We start from the raw sequence: 14,486 nt of genomic DNA, 5'->3' as shown, positions 1-14,486 counted from the left end.
CATTAACAGAATACAGATAACAGGAAGAACTGGGCACATTAACAGAATACAGAATACAGGGAGCTGACAGAAAATCTTGATGTTCCTGCAGTAGTTTTCCTTTATTACTATGCAAAGCCAAATAACACAGTTGGACTGCGAATGGAAAGATAAGTTACAGGGAACTTTCATCATAATTAAAGCAGTAATTTTATAACACAAACTGAATTGCTTCCCAATCTTTTTCGGGTCCAGCCTCACACGAGAACACTGATGCTGATCATCAAGTTGAGCTGCCCTTCCACACAAGTTTTAATTCAAGTCCTGCTGCTCAGCCCATTACTCGGGGACTAACATCTTGTTCTTTCCTCCACTTCACCCTTGACAGCAGCTGCAATCTCCTCAGCTCCTTCATCTTCAACTCCCTCCTTACCCACTGGAATGTCTATCTGCACCTACTGAGATGAAGGTGTTGAGCCTGTGTGGATCGTTGTTTATCCTTCCCAGAAATATCTGAGCATCTCTGCTTCATGTTATCAGAATTTCCACAGGCATTTATTTGATTTCTCTAGCTTTCCTGCAGTATAAATATATCTCCTCTCACTTCAACTGCAATCACAACTGCAAATAACTGCTGGAATACTTTCCCACCAGTTACATCTGACAAGGTATACAAATCACTAAGAACTTCAAAAGGATAATACAAAAATCACCTCTAAATAAAAACCTCATGCCTTTGAAAAAGGTGCAGAGCTCCCACATACAAACTGCTCTCATGAGAGTAAATTTTTTCTTTCCTCCAAGAGTTAGAGAAGAAGGATGTTTAAAAAAAAAAAAAAAAAAAAAAAAAAAAGCTAAAGAAGCTAAAAGTATCACAGTCAGAGGTAGAAAAACATTTCATCCTGATTTGCAAATTTGAGTAGCAAGGCATCTGGCAATGCAGAACACCTTGACTAATGGCAGAGGCAGTGACAGAATGTCCAGACACTGAGGAAAGTGAGATTTAAGGAAAATATGAAAATTAAAAAAAAAAAAAAATAATAGTTACAAGCATAAAGCATGGAAACAGATAAACAGATCAAGTGGTGATTGTCAGAGAAGAACTAGTCATACCATGCAGCCAAGATCAAGATGATTTGGAACTTCTTATTTTAGAATGAAAAGATAGAAAAAGAAACAATTTTTTGAACTGAGTCATTGAAATAAAAACTCTTTCTTGGGTGCAGTTGGCAGCCATACGAATGTGCAGTTGATTCCACTGTTATGGGAACATTGAGTTCAGTGTCCTCTTCAAGGAAACATTTGTGCACCTGTTTACTTTAATAAGACTTGGGCGTGTGCTTAAGCACTTTTCAGAAGATTTTCAGTCTCACTACAATAAAGAGATTTTATTGTGTTTTCTTTTTGTTGCTCCCCTCCTCCAGTATGAGATTCTCCAGTTAGAATATTTTACAGGACTGTATTCATAAATCTGAACTGTAAAGTACTTATATGTAAATTGATTATATGTTTTCCAAGTTCAAAGTTGCATGCTCCATGAAAAAGAAAAGTAATTCACTGCTAAAAACTAATCATTATTTAAAGTTCTCTGGTGTTCTCAAGTAATTTCATGTGAACTTTCATATTTTAGGAAAGTAAACTTTAGCAACTGCATTCCTGCAATAAAAAGTAAAAAAGGATTTGCTTATTTAATGCGAAAGTAGCTTCAGATTTTTTTCACTGCATTCTTGAATTTTTGCACAAAGTTATTGTCCCTTTGCCCTGTTCTTCTCTATGAATAGGTGTAAACAGGAAATGACTGTTTTATGTAGATTCCTTTGTAACGTATTTAAAAAAAAAAACAAAAAACAATAATTATGTTCTTTGCTCCATGCAAAATGCATTCAAACTCAAAATGCTAAATGCATTCAAAATCACTAGTAAGTTACTTTTAACCAAAAGGCTTAAAACGTTTTTACCTTCCTGCTGACACAGTTTCATGAATTTACTTTCAGCTCCTGCACTACAAATCCATCAACGTGTTTTAGCTTTAGCTGGCAGACTGAGCAAAGACACCCAGATCTTCACTGGCTGACAGAGAAGAAAACTACAGTTTTTATGCTTAAAGTTCTGCTCAGATCAGGACTAGAAGAATAGCACATGTGGACTGTTTGTTCTCTGGCTGTCCTACAGAATACCCTTCAGTTGAATAAGAGCCACGAAACCAGTATTTAAAAAATATTCTCCCTTTGTGTAATTGCTTTCAAAGAGGCAAATTGAATTTGTTGAGGGGACTGCCACACACTGTGATATGAACCTGTTCAGACATTGTCAGACACGCAATGACATCCAGTACCCAAGAAAGCAAATCTTGAGGAAGAGAGGTGCAGCCCTTGGTCTCCACTCCTGAAATGAAGGAACTGCTTTTGCCACCATGTCTTCCTAAAGTGTAAGAGTAGAAAAAGGATACTAAACAGCATGAGTGGGTGGGATCCACATACTCCCATATTTCGGCTGCTCACTGTCCCGAGTATTTTCTATCAGGTAGATCAACCTTGCTAGCATGGTTGAAAACACAATTTATTTGGTAAGACATTTAGATTTTATCTCATTAGGACAAAATAGCACTGAAGGTTGACTCATAAAATTAAGTTTACAGTAAACAGATTTTCAAAAAAACTTTTCTCGTCTCATGCACATTTATTTTATGTTATTCATTCTCCAGAAAATACTATGACACAATATTGAAACTTATCTATGTGCCTGTGTCTGCCTACTGGCATAGCTTCAATAATTTCTGTCAACAGGAAGCTGGAATGAACAGAGCTCATTTCTTTTATATGCTTCTCCCTGCAGAGTGCCTGTAACCTTCTTGTCAGTGCCCCAGCCTGCAGCTCAGACTATGAAAGTATATCTTAAAGTGAGAAAGCACAAAAGTGCAACTTCTTATAGCAAGAAATGAAGGAGAAAAAGAAAGAGAAAATATTCTGATACTATCAGAAAGCAACAAAGGACAGTCAAAAACAACCTTCCAGAATAGGAAGATGAGAACAGAGAAACGAAGTGTTCAATAAGAGAAAGATGAAGATAAGTAAGGAGAAAATCTGCAAAAACAACACAAAGCAAAACGAACACATGAAGTCATGGAGTTACGTAAGTTTGGCAAAAGGAGCAAGATGGAAAAAATTTCAAATTTGCTCAAAACTCACTTGAGTGTTGACTCACGAATTGTGGGAAAAGGCACAAAGAGTAACTGATGTTTATAATACAATGAAGTCCAATAAAAGGAAAAATTGTAATCAGTCTCAGAATGAACGCAGATGAGCAAGGAAATGACTTTTGGCATAACAGAGTGTATTATCACACTTCTCCGGCATTTCAAATCTTTAATAGCATTAAATTCCTACAATGAAATCAAGTCACAGTGATTTTTTTGGATATGAGCTTACATCTGGCACTCTACATAAAAAAAAAAGAATAGAATCTTTCAGGTGTCTTTAAAATACAGATAAGTCTGTTTTCTGGATCTTAATTCCACTCTTCCAGCTGTTGACCAGGAAAGAATTCCTATTTTTCTCCCTCTATTTCCCACACTGCTGAACAGGAGAATAATGTAGCACTTTGTCACTACGCCAACAGTTTTCTTTACTAGAGGCTGAGCCTGCTCAGTATCCAGCCTTCCCATCCGTGCAGCAACAGACACCCTTCACAGGTTGTTATGTCTATGCAGCAGCTTGACACGCTACAGTGGGCTCCTACATCCCTTCTGTGATTATAACAAGTCAGTGCTTCAAGTGCTCCCACCAGCTTGGCAGCAGCTAAGTCATAATGCTCACATGTTTTCTGTAGGTTCTGCCATCTCCTTCACCAGAATGACTGTGTAGCTAATGTCTAAGTAGACCCTTGAATCCTTCTAAACGAACCAGCCTCCCAAAGTCACGCTAACGAAAAGACAGATTTACAGACAGCCACAGAGCTGCTATGTTTTTCCTCTTCAGTAACAGAGGAAGAACAGCCATCATGGAATCTGGTTGATTACTCAAGGATTTTCTTCCTCTTCAAAAATATATATTTCTTACATACAACTGCAGGAATTGTCATCTGTGCTCTGTTAAAACATTATCAGTATCTGAACCTAAGAAACAGCAATTCAGTTTCTGTAATGAAAGAAACTGCTATGTCACAGCCAAGGTTTAATCAAAATAAAATATTCTATTTATAGCAGCTATGGACATTGAACTTTACAGCTCCCAGCAAGGAAGCCAGAGTTTGTATGTTAAGCAACCTCACCTGTTAATTCTATCTCACTTTATAATTCCACTTACTGGATATTTGCTATACACAGTATAGATGAACAGTTAGTATGAATCACTGTTAGTGGTCTGTAGTACTCCAAGACCGTGCTTCTATCATCAATATTTACAATTAAATGTAAAAATCAAGAGCAGAGTTCACTTGATGCAAACATTTAAACAATCAAATTTTACATTGATCATAATAGGAAGAATGCAGAAATACACTGGCAGAACAGTATTATATATTTTCTTTAAAATAGCAACACAATACAATGGATTTTATTCTTTTTTCAAGTATAGCCCTAATCATAAGCACGAGATCACTTCAGGCATTGACATTATTTTCACTTTTTAAAATTATTTCTGTCCTCTGAGATTACATATTTTGCTTGCTGAAATCTACCACATACTGACATACTACCAGAAAGATTACAGTCTCATAAGCCTCAGTGAAGTAAGGTCTCGCTTATTTCTGGAATGAATTTTTCTGAAGTAAAATAGACAATAAAATAACTAGTCTATAAATCTTGGTGTTTCGTCAGTGAGATAACAGGTGTTGAACACAGCTTGATTTGAGTACTGTCATAAAATAGATTATAAAACCAGCAAAGAAAAATATATGCTTCTGTATCAACTGAACCCAAGGTAACTATAAATTAACTAGGCCAATTTATCTCAATAGAACCTATGACTTTGCAACATGACAATGCAAGGAAATATTACAATTATTGTGAGAAGTTATTAACCTTAAAACAGTTCTTCCATAGCTTGGGATGCACTTAGTAACAACAAACAGTCTCTATTTGTAAAACTCATGCTTTCAACCTGAGTTCTGACGTTCTTACTAGCATTGAAGTAGAAGCCATCTCTAAAGCGAGGATCATGCATTTTTCATGAGGTAGGTGGTAAGTATTATCACAGAAGTGAAATAAGAGAAGTTCTGTAATAACCCAAGTCATTAACATATTTCAGTATGCAAACACCTCACCGCACACACATTCAATTCAATATTTTCTTTGCCACAGTTGCTAGCATCTTAAATTTTCAAAGGGCAATACGGTGCTTTGAACTTTTGACTTGCATTTGAAGGAACTATGTATGTCCCAACACTAGAAAACAGGATTTAAGACTTGATTTTAGAAATGTTTTGGCTGTGTTCTGACAACTTTCCCATCACACTCCCACCTTTCAATAACACACAAATATAAAAGTCTAAATACAAACTTGCTGACTGCCTATTGGCAGTGACACAGAAACCTGCATCTGCAGATGCAGTGTAAAGCATCCTATCAGAAGATTACAGGAATGTGCAGTAGTTTCTAATGTCAGTCTGTCTTCAGAGTTGAAAAAATGCTGTGTTCTATGTTCTAATAAAAGCAAAGACCTCTTACTGTGGAGTAACTTAGGAAACAAAGATCTTGTATTTAGGATTCTAGCTCTTGTTCTATTCCATGGCCCTCTTGTAATTAGCCTAACTTCTCTGAATTCCTCTTCTACAAATTCTATACGGCTCTCCTGATTTTACACTTAGGTAAATACAAATGATTGGTGTCCACAGCTAATTCAGTAATTTTTCAACCTCTAGGATCCAACGCAGCAAGTCTTTGTGTCACTTTGTGTTTTTCTGCTGTTACAGAATTTTAATTCACTTCTGCAAATCGAATTTTCCATTACAGAAGAGATCTATTTCTTATCTATTAATAAGAATGATAGTTTGAATTTATCTATACTTTTACTTTGTAATTTTCATGCTTTTGAATCTGCAATTTTGATAGAAGTATTCATAAAAAACATCAGATCTTCCATGCTAGTGAGAACTGTTGAGAAAGGCAACCGCGATGGCTGTGAAGAAATGAGTCTAATCTGCCATCAGTCTATGCACATTTTTGCTTACTTGCACTACTGCAAAGTTGACACGGACACTCATGATTGCTGAATATGCTCTTTCCTGATGCTAAGATTCACTTTATTAAAAAAAAAGTATGTATGAAGTGAAACCTATTTTTCTTCTCAGTTATTTTTCTTTAGAATATAGTTTGCTGTCAGGATTTTACGTAGGCAAAGTAGCATGTTTGAGTTTGGGTTAATCTAACAAGCTAGAAGATAACAGTAAAATAAACAGGTCTTGCATTCTGCTGCATTACTTGAATATTTATGAGATTGGCTGCATCAAAGGACCGATGGATTTTTACCCTTTGAATATTAAATCCAGACATGACTTGTAACAGGCTTACATGATATCTTGTAGTGGCCACCATCCCTACACTTGACAAAGATTTCACGATGAAATATGGATGAACATGGTTGTCTCTGCATCTCCCATTACAACAGAGAACAGAAATCACAAAATTTCAAGTTAAAAGCACAAACAAGACTCCTCATATTTTGATAAACTATTTTTTCCTCAGGTTAAAATTCTTCATTCTTTTAAAGTAGGATAAATTAAGGTATGGTCCAGCTATAAACTTATAAGAGGAACCACTTGCACATCTGCAGTCTTAGCTGATGGTCACAGGTAGTAAAGCAGAACTAAGGCAATCCTTCTGTCACACATCGTAACGAAAACAACTTCAATTCAAGGAAACACTGCAGAAAATTTTAAAGTGAAAGATGTTGGCTTGAAACAAGTGACCCGATAGTTTAGGATAGATATTTTTCTTCAGGATAGATATTTTGAGAGGGAATATCCACGAGATGTGAAATGCACTGAGATTGTGTAAAATTTAGGCAGTTCAAATAAAATGTATTCTGGCTGTCAGAGATAGAAATAGCAAGTAGAAGACTGTCAGTGAAACTAACATCATTCTCTATCTTCAAATAAAGTAAGCTTAACAGAAAAAAAAATTAGTGGCATTCATATCTGGGCTTGGAAAAAGTACTGAAAATTAAGACCAAAAGAGAATATATGAAAATAAATAAATCAAACATAAGCAGATATGGCAGTTATTACAGCAAGTATTTCTACAACACTCAGTTACCCTCAGCTATTATCAGAAAGGATAATCAGCTCATTTCACATCTGTGAAATGATATCAGATAGAAGAAACATCTTGCTTTGGTGTAGGAAGAGCCATGACACTAATACCACCATAAGAATATTGGCTTCTTTTTACTGCATAATTATTGCATTTAAACATGCCTCATTCAGGAATGTACAATACGTATTCTGGAAAGCTGTAAAGACTATCAATTCTTTATTCTCTGCTGTAGTTTATTGCAACACAGTAGTATGATAAAATTAACTGCAAGATATGTTTCAACATTCTGACAGTATTCTGTAGTGGTCTTCAAAGTAAATGTAAAATAAGTATTTTTGAGGCCACGAGGTATTACAATAAAGCTTTCCTTTAGTGTGAAAAATACCTGTAGTAAGTTATTTTCTTTCTTAAGCATCAAGAGGAAAAAAGCAGGTCTTGCTGGCTACTTATAACAAGTACTAACCTTTAAAGCTTCATTAGGTCTTGGCAACTGAACATATCTATGAAAGGAAATGATAGTACCATCCATAATTATCTTTTACAGCATCATATTTTAACTTGTTCATGCTAATTATGAAAAAAAATATCATCCAAGTCTACCTCTATCACAACAAAGTGTGCAATGAGAAGCAGAATTAGCTTCTACACTAAAAGTGTTTCAGTGAGTCTCCAATGTGCCTCATTACTCCAGGTGTAACTGTAAAAAGGTCAGCTCCTACCCAGTGCGCCCAAGATTATGAAAAGAGCTTTCAAATGATGAAACTAATAGCTTCAGGTTTCCTCACTGAAGCATAGCCCCAAAAATTTTGCAGGCATGAGGAAAACACTGGCTAAAAGTCTTTAAATTATGTTCAAAACCACAAATATGAAAAATATTCTCAGCTCGCTTTTCCCACACAAATTGTGAATAAATACTCTCCTCACTTGAGGATGTTAGTAGTGGATAGGCTTTCCATTAGTTTCCTCACTTATTTCAGTATTTATACCACAAATATTTTTCTCCATCTCCACACTGCCTACACTGTCTTTTTGGAAAAGAAAAAAAAGGTTTAAATACCCTACTTTGATTTTTATTCCTCTCACAAATGTTTTACTGCTCTGTGACTTTACGGTTGGTCACTCAACATTTGTGAGCAAGAACTAAATAAGCAAACAGAAGTAAGTTCCAAAGTTTGCACCAAGAGAACTTTTCAGTACATCACTTACCACCCATGGTTTGTCACAGAAGTTATAGATTGATTCCAAGGAGTTGACACTGGGGATGCCCGCATACTGCAGGCCAATGATCAAGTTTCGGAAATCTTCATTTTCTGCCATACTGAATGAATGTTGCCGAACGAGGACAAAATCAGGTCTGAATGACCTAGCAAGGAAGAGATATATTGGGATTAATCAATTATCATATTATTTTTGAGAATATCAGCATCTAGAAAATACTGCAGCTCTATTAAGAAGAGAGACAAGTTATCGTGGCTTTTCAGGTGCTTTTTTTTTTTTTTTTTTTGCCACTGGAAGATAAATAAATCACTTATATAAACTCTGAATATGTTCTCAGGATACTTTTATGTCTGTTGTTGCTCAGGAACTGATAAACAAAGCAGACAAATGCCTCTGCCAGCAGCCAGAACGTTGTGGGAAATGAATCTGCGCCCAGGTGTTCATGGAGGCTGTTCATGAGTGGTGTCTTTGAAGAGTTTGTCTTGGGACCAGTGCTCTTCAACTTTTTTTTTTTTATCAATAACAGACAGTGGGATTGAGCGTAACCTTAGCAAGTTCGCTGATGACACCAAGCTGAGCGGTGCAGTTAACAGAGTAGAAGGAAGGGATACCATTCAGACTGGCCTGGGACAAACTTGAAAAGTGGACCTATGTAAACCTAAAGAGGCTCAACAGGGCCAAGGGCAAGGTGTTGCACTTTGTTTGGGGCAATCCTAGATAATTGTAGCCTGGAGAAAGAATTCGTTGAGAGCAGCCCTGATAAGGAGTTGTGGCCAGAAGGGTGAGGGAGGTAATTGCATGCTCAGCCCCTGTGAAGTCCCAGCTTGCCCTGGGCAGCCTGGTCTAGTGCTTGGCAACCCTGCCCAACAGCACAACAGAGCTAGATGATCTTTAAGATCCCTTCTCACCTGAGCTATTCTATGATTCAATGAATCGAAAACGTTCAATGCTATAGACAATTATTTCTCATCTATAACAGTCTGACACATACTAAACCACCAAGACTGCATAAATCAGAAATATAAGACTCGAATTACAACTCTGATTCCCATACACGTATTTATACCAGACTTAATTCCTTTTTATATTGAGCTTACATGGCAAAATTTTGGTAGTGAGGAGCTGCATGGGTGGCATCTGTGAGGAAAAACCTCAGCAGCTGAAGTCAGGTAAAAGCCAGTTTCAGACAGCTTAAAGAGGACCTGCTCCATTTTCCACGTGATTTAAATGTTGAGAGATTTACTTCCTGTCCCAGGATCTACTCCACTGTTCAGATTTTTGTCATGCTTAGTGATCAAGGTGTGTTGTATTCGTCAATATCTCCACCACACATAAAATTAGCACATCTTATACACATAAATTATGCCACCTATTGCTTTCTGTTGTTTTCTTGTTTTTCTTACCTGACAACTTTAGTGCCATTCCGAAATACTTGGATATCTACTGCATAATTGCCATCAGCATGGGCTATCAAGTTGATTTCTGAGAATTCTGCCTATGAAAAGAGGATTCATATTAGCCAATTTGATTTATTTTACCCTTATTTCCCCAAAGCCCTTTCTTTATGTATCTGAACTGCTAAGAATACATGTTTGGAACACAACAAGCACTGAAAGAATATTAAACCAACAGGGTGGGTCACAGTATGGGTAATGGCACAACACATTTGGATAAAATATAATATAAAGAAAAAAGTAAAAAGCTGTATAAAGGACTGGGACACAGTAGAGATTATATATTTGCTTGGTATGGCATACACTAGAGATTGACATGGGCAGAACAAAAATGTACCTAATGTTTTGAAGCAAATAGCATAAAACCAGTATGAAGAGAAATATGACAAAGAATTTCTTATGACAGATTCTGTGTTTTAATTTTTCTCCCATTCTCTTCATATACTTCACTACTTTCTTTTTTGTGCTTTTACTCTATTTTCAAAAACATATGGCGCTACTAAACAGCTGACTTGCAAAACTCACAAGTGAATAATTTTCTCTATGTTCTCACACTGAAAATGCAGCATTTGAAAACAACCAAATCCATACTCTAAATCTACAGTTATTTGAAATAAACGGACAGGATGTTTTTCATTTACCCAGTCTTTCATCAGCTTAGACTCTCAAAGCACTTTACAATAACATTACACAGCAGAATAATTGAAATGCAGCCAAGTGTCTTCTGGAGGATAAACAAAAGTGTCTGTGCTATCCCAGACACTAATAAAGGATTGAGACTGTCAGAATTCTCATTAGTCTGCTCTTGAAAAACTGTATAGTTGAAGGTTTATAAGTGAAATCTGGGTAAGACTACAAGAATTTAGCGGTCGGTTAAGGCAGGTATTGACTACTCTAGTCACCATTCCAACTCAGTGGCTTAAGTATGCTCTTGACTTCAGGCACGGATGTCTCTTCATTAAATTCCATATCCTTACATACTTCCTTGAATCATTATAATGATGTTCTAAACACAAGGGGGAACATTTAAGATTACTGTAAAAAATATTGCAAAAGGTGGGAGACTGGCATATTTGTATTAATTTTTTTTTTTTTTTTTTTAAATCTGAGATTGACAAATAATCTCTTCCATTCATTAATAATATTCTATGATTAAGAAGATTCACAGTATAGGGTTTTGTACTTTAAAAGCTTAGCATACAACAGAAAATATCGTAGATTATAGGTTGGATGCTGTAAAGTAGTACAAAAATAAAATAATGCTCTTTGGTAATAAGAAACTAACTAAAGTTAGTGATATTTGTACACAATTTAAGATGCTGATATATTACAGAGTGATTAAGAGGGTTCAGAAACCTTCAAATTCATACTGATTTAAGGTAGATCTGGTCCTAAGAGAGACGATACAAAGGAAACTCTAGTCACCCAGAGCTTTTGTTAATAGTAAAGAATGCACATGATATCAGCTGCACAGTCTGTCATGTGAGAATAGTATCTGGCGACAAAATAGCATTTTCTTTTTCCCCTCTCCACCAATACTGTAGAAGATCCCCGTGAAACTGTTCCAAGCCAGAACATAAGACAGGTATTTAGTGGTGTAAAGAACAGAGCCAAGCAAGATGTTGTAGTATTAAAGTGAATTTAGGTAAGCTGACTTGAGAGTTTTGTTAAAGTACAAAGGACTACACGTACACATCTATAAGCCTGTAGGTTGCTCCAAAAGTAATGTCTCCTAATTATTTTCACAGAAACTACAATAAATACAAAGAACATGATAACACTGTTTGATAAAGCCAATTCTAAGCTATAGAACAATGTTTTTCAACATAGTCATCACCGTTAGCTCTACATTTTTTTTGACAGCGATGAGCAAAAGCCTGCATACCACGCTCACAACGAGCTGCACCAGAGGAGGTAGCTCACTGTTGCTATTGCCACTGCTGAAACATAACACCCACAGTCTCACTGTGCTCACATCTGCTTTGTTGGTCTCCAATAAACTTTCAGCAAGCATTGATGAATGTCAGTGGGGGCTACTTTTTTCACACAGAGAAATTCTATCAAATCCTTTTTCTCCACACACACTTCCTTGTCATACGTTATTTTGTTAGACTGCCTCTCTTCTGCCATCTACCACATAGCAACAAAATGTAATGGAATATTGATGGGAAGTTTCAGCCTTTACTAGCATATCACCAAACATCCACCTCTGATGTTGTGGGCCAACATAATAAAATAGGAGGCATTACTTTTGGAGCAGACTTTACACGTGTGTGTAAACATATGTTTGTATGTCTAGCTGTATATCTATGCAAAAAAAATGCATGGATGATTGAGTCATTTAATTACCTGTTCAACCTTAATGTCATATTCTCCATGGACCTTTTTTCCACGAAAAGCCTTGGCCCTGCAGGAAAAAAAGGGAGAAATCAAGGATATATATCTGTAATCAGTAATACATAAAGATCCCCCTATTTCCTTCATACAAAAATTCTTTTACACTCTTTTGTCTCTAATATCCCATCTCATACTGCTGTGATTCTCCCCTAAGATCACCCAACGTGATTTTCAACATTAAAGTGTCACTGTAATTAGTTAGAAAGAGAAATTATAAGCTGTTATAAACTGCAGTTATTGTGATAAAACACAATAGTCCAATCATAAAGGCCTAAGAAGCAGATAGTTTTCTACACTTTTGCAAGTTGTATGTCTAATCTAGCAATTAACTGCTTTGGAGTAAAGAAGAAAATAAGCAAACTAACAAACAAAACAACTTGTTGGAAAAAAAAAAAAAAAGATGGCATCCCTTTACCTTCATTCAGGCCAAAGCTTAAGGTACCTTTCCCAGCTTTACAAATAGCAAGTAAAAATCTGCCACACATAAAAATAAAACATAGAACACTGCAAGTTTCAACAGAATGTTATTCATTTTCAACATTGGACAAAATGCTACAAAATGCTATCTGTTAAACTAAATTTATCTTATCAGTGGAAGAACAATGTAACAAAACTCATTACAGCTTCTGGAAAATTCTTTTCCCAGTGAGGCCCACCACAGGAAGAACCAAGTATCTTAATGATCAATGGCAAACACTGCCCTTAGCAATATATTTCTTAAAGATCTCTTCAATTTTTATTTTATTTTTTTTTTAAATAACTGATGGTAATAAGCAAATAAATTGTTTATGCTGGAATGTGATATTAAACCATTGTTCAGCAATGAGTTCTATACGAATATGCAATTAGTAAGAAAATAATGAATAATGAACCATTTGTATTACTGATTCATACTGGCTTTTTTTTTATTAAATGCAGACAAGATACCAAGTTTGAAATCCATTCTTTTACTGCATGAGTTGCACACTGAGCATAATGTTACCAAATAATTTTGCCAATAAGGAAGATAAATATACTTATATCACAAGTACATCACAAATATCTTACATCACAAGCTTACAGAATTACTACTTGTAACTTATTCTTATTTCCAAATTTGTTCTGAAATTTCATACAGGGATTTAAAAAATTACTTGAAAACTGAAGATGCATAGACTAAGTTTTGTAATGCTTTTGTTGTGGAGTATCAGTTCAACCACGTTAATCTAGTAGGCACAGAGAAACAAGAAAATCCACATTACTCAAGACTAAAAAAGCTACAGGGCAGAAAGGAAGGTACCACGTTCAAAGTTAACACCAAACCTGTTTCAGGAGAAAAGCAACCAATTCGTAAGGACAGACTGCTTAAAGGTCTCTTTAAAAAAAGATTCACTGCTTTGTAAAGAATATTTAAAACTCCAGTCCTGATTATTAGTTTAACAGCAATACTATTGTTGAATTTGACTGAAAACGTTTTGTTAACTAGTTTTATTTACACTGCAGCAATGCATACAATAAATACATTATTGGACATCATATAGAACAAACTGAAGTAGAATTATGTTGGCCACATAACTCAGTGGATTTATAGTATAGCTGCCCCTTTAGCAATGAAAAACAATCTTAAAGTAATACACTTTCTTCAGTGATGAATGGTAATTTGACCATATATAGAGACAATAAGTCAACCAGAGCTCAGACCTTAACAAATGTCAGCAGCTGATTACTTCTTCATGACAGGAAATAGAACTAAGAAGCCACTAAGATCCAAAGAGAGGCTCCTCTGTTCTTTAGCATTAGATTCATTGCATTTATTAGAACGTGCTCCAAACATTAGTTAAGGTGAAATGCTACCCCTTTAAATTTACTTTTTCTACTTCGGCATCGTTTAGAGATGATGCAACCTTTAAACAACTATGCTCTGGCACAATTCATATTTCAACAAATGACTTCAGTTTTGAGAATAAACAGCATAGTAAGTACTGAAGTTATATCATCTCGGGCTTGAAAACAAGCATGACACTAACATTCAAAGAAATTTAATTTCAAATTAGCATCGGCCAAAATTAACTATATAAAAATTTGTAATAATATTCTCCAAATGCTGATCCACAAACAGCAAGACTTCATCTGGATCTCATTAAAAAAGAGCTTACAACGAAAAGAGAAAGATACTGAGGTGCTGGAGCATGTCCCGGGAAACAAAG

At 35.7% G+C, this 14,486-nt stretch overlaps 1 protein-coding gene across 1 annotated transcript in view; it reads right to left on the bottom strand.

Moving 5' to 3' along the window:
* Positions 1-14,486, bottom strand: part of SYN2 (synapsin II) — a gene marked incomplete at both ends in the record, with an annotated part of 143,456 nt that overhangs the window by 86,527 nt on the left and 42,443 nt on the right. The window contains 3 exons of the mRNA XM_079540282.1: positions 8,438-8,594; positions 9,853-9,944; positions 12,253-12,310. Coding sequence (XP_079396408.1) covers positions 8,438-8,594; positions 9,853-9,944; positions 12,253-12,310 — 307 coding nt within the window. The remainder of the gene's footprint in view (positions 1-8,437; positions 8,595-9,852; positions 9,945-12,252; positions 12,311-14,486) is intronic.

Source organism: Tetrao urogallus (genome assembly GCF_951394365.1).
Source record: "Tetrao urogallus genome assembly, chromosome: 10".
NCBI lineage: Eukaryota > Metazoa > Chordata > Aves > Galliformes > Phasianidae > Tetrao > Tetrao urogallus.
Note: the sequence above shows the minus strand (reverse complement) of the source record. Positions and strands in the feature narration are given on the sequence as shown.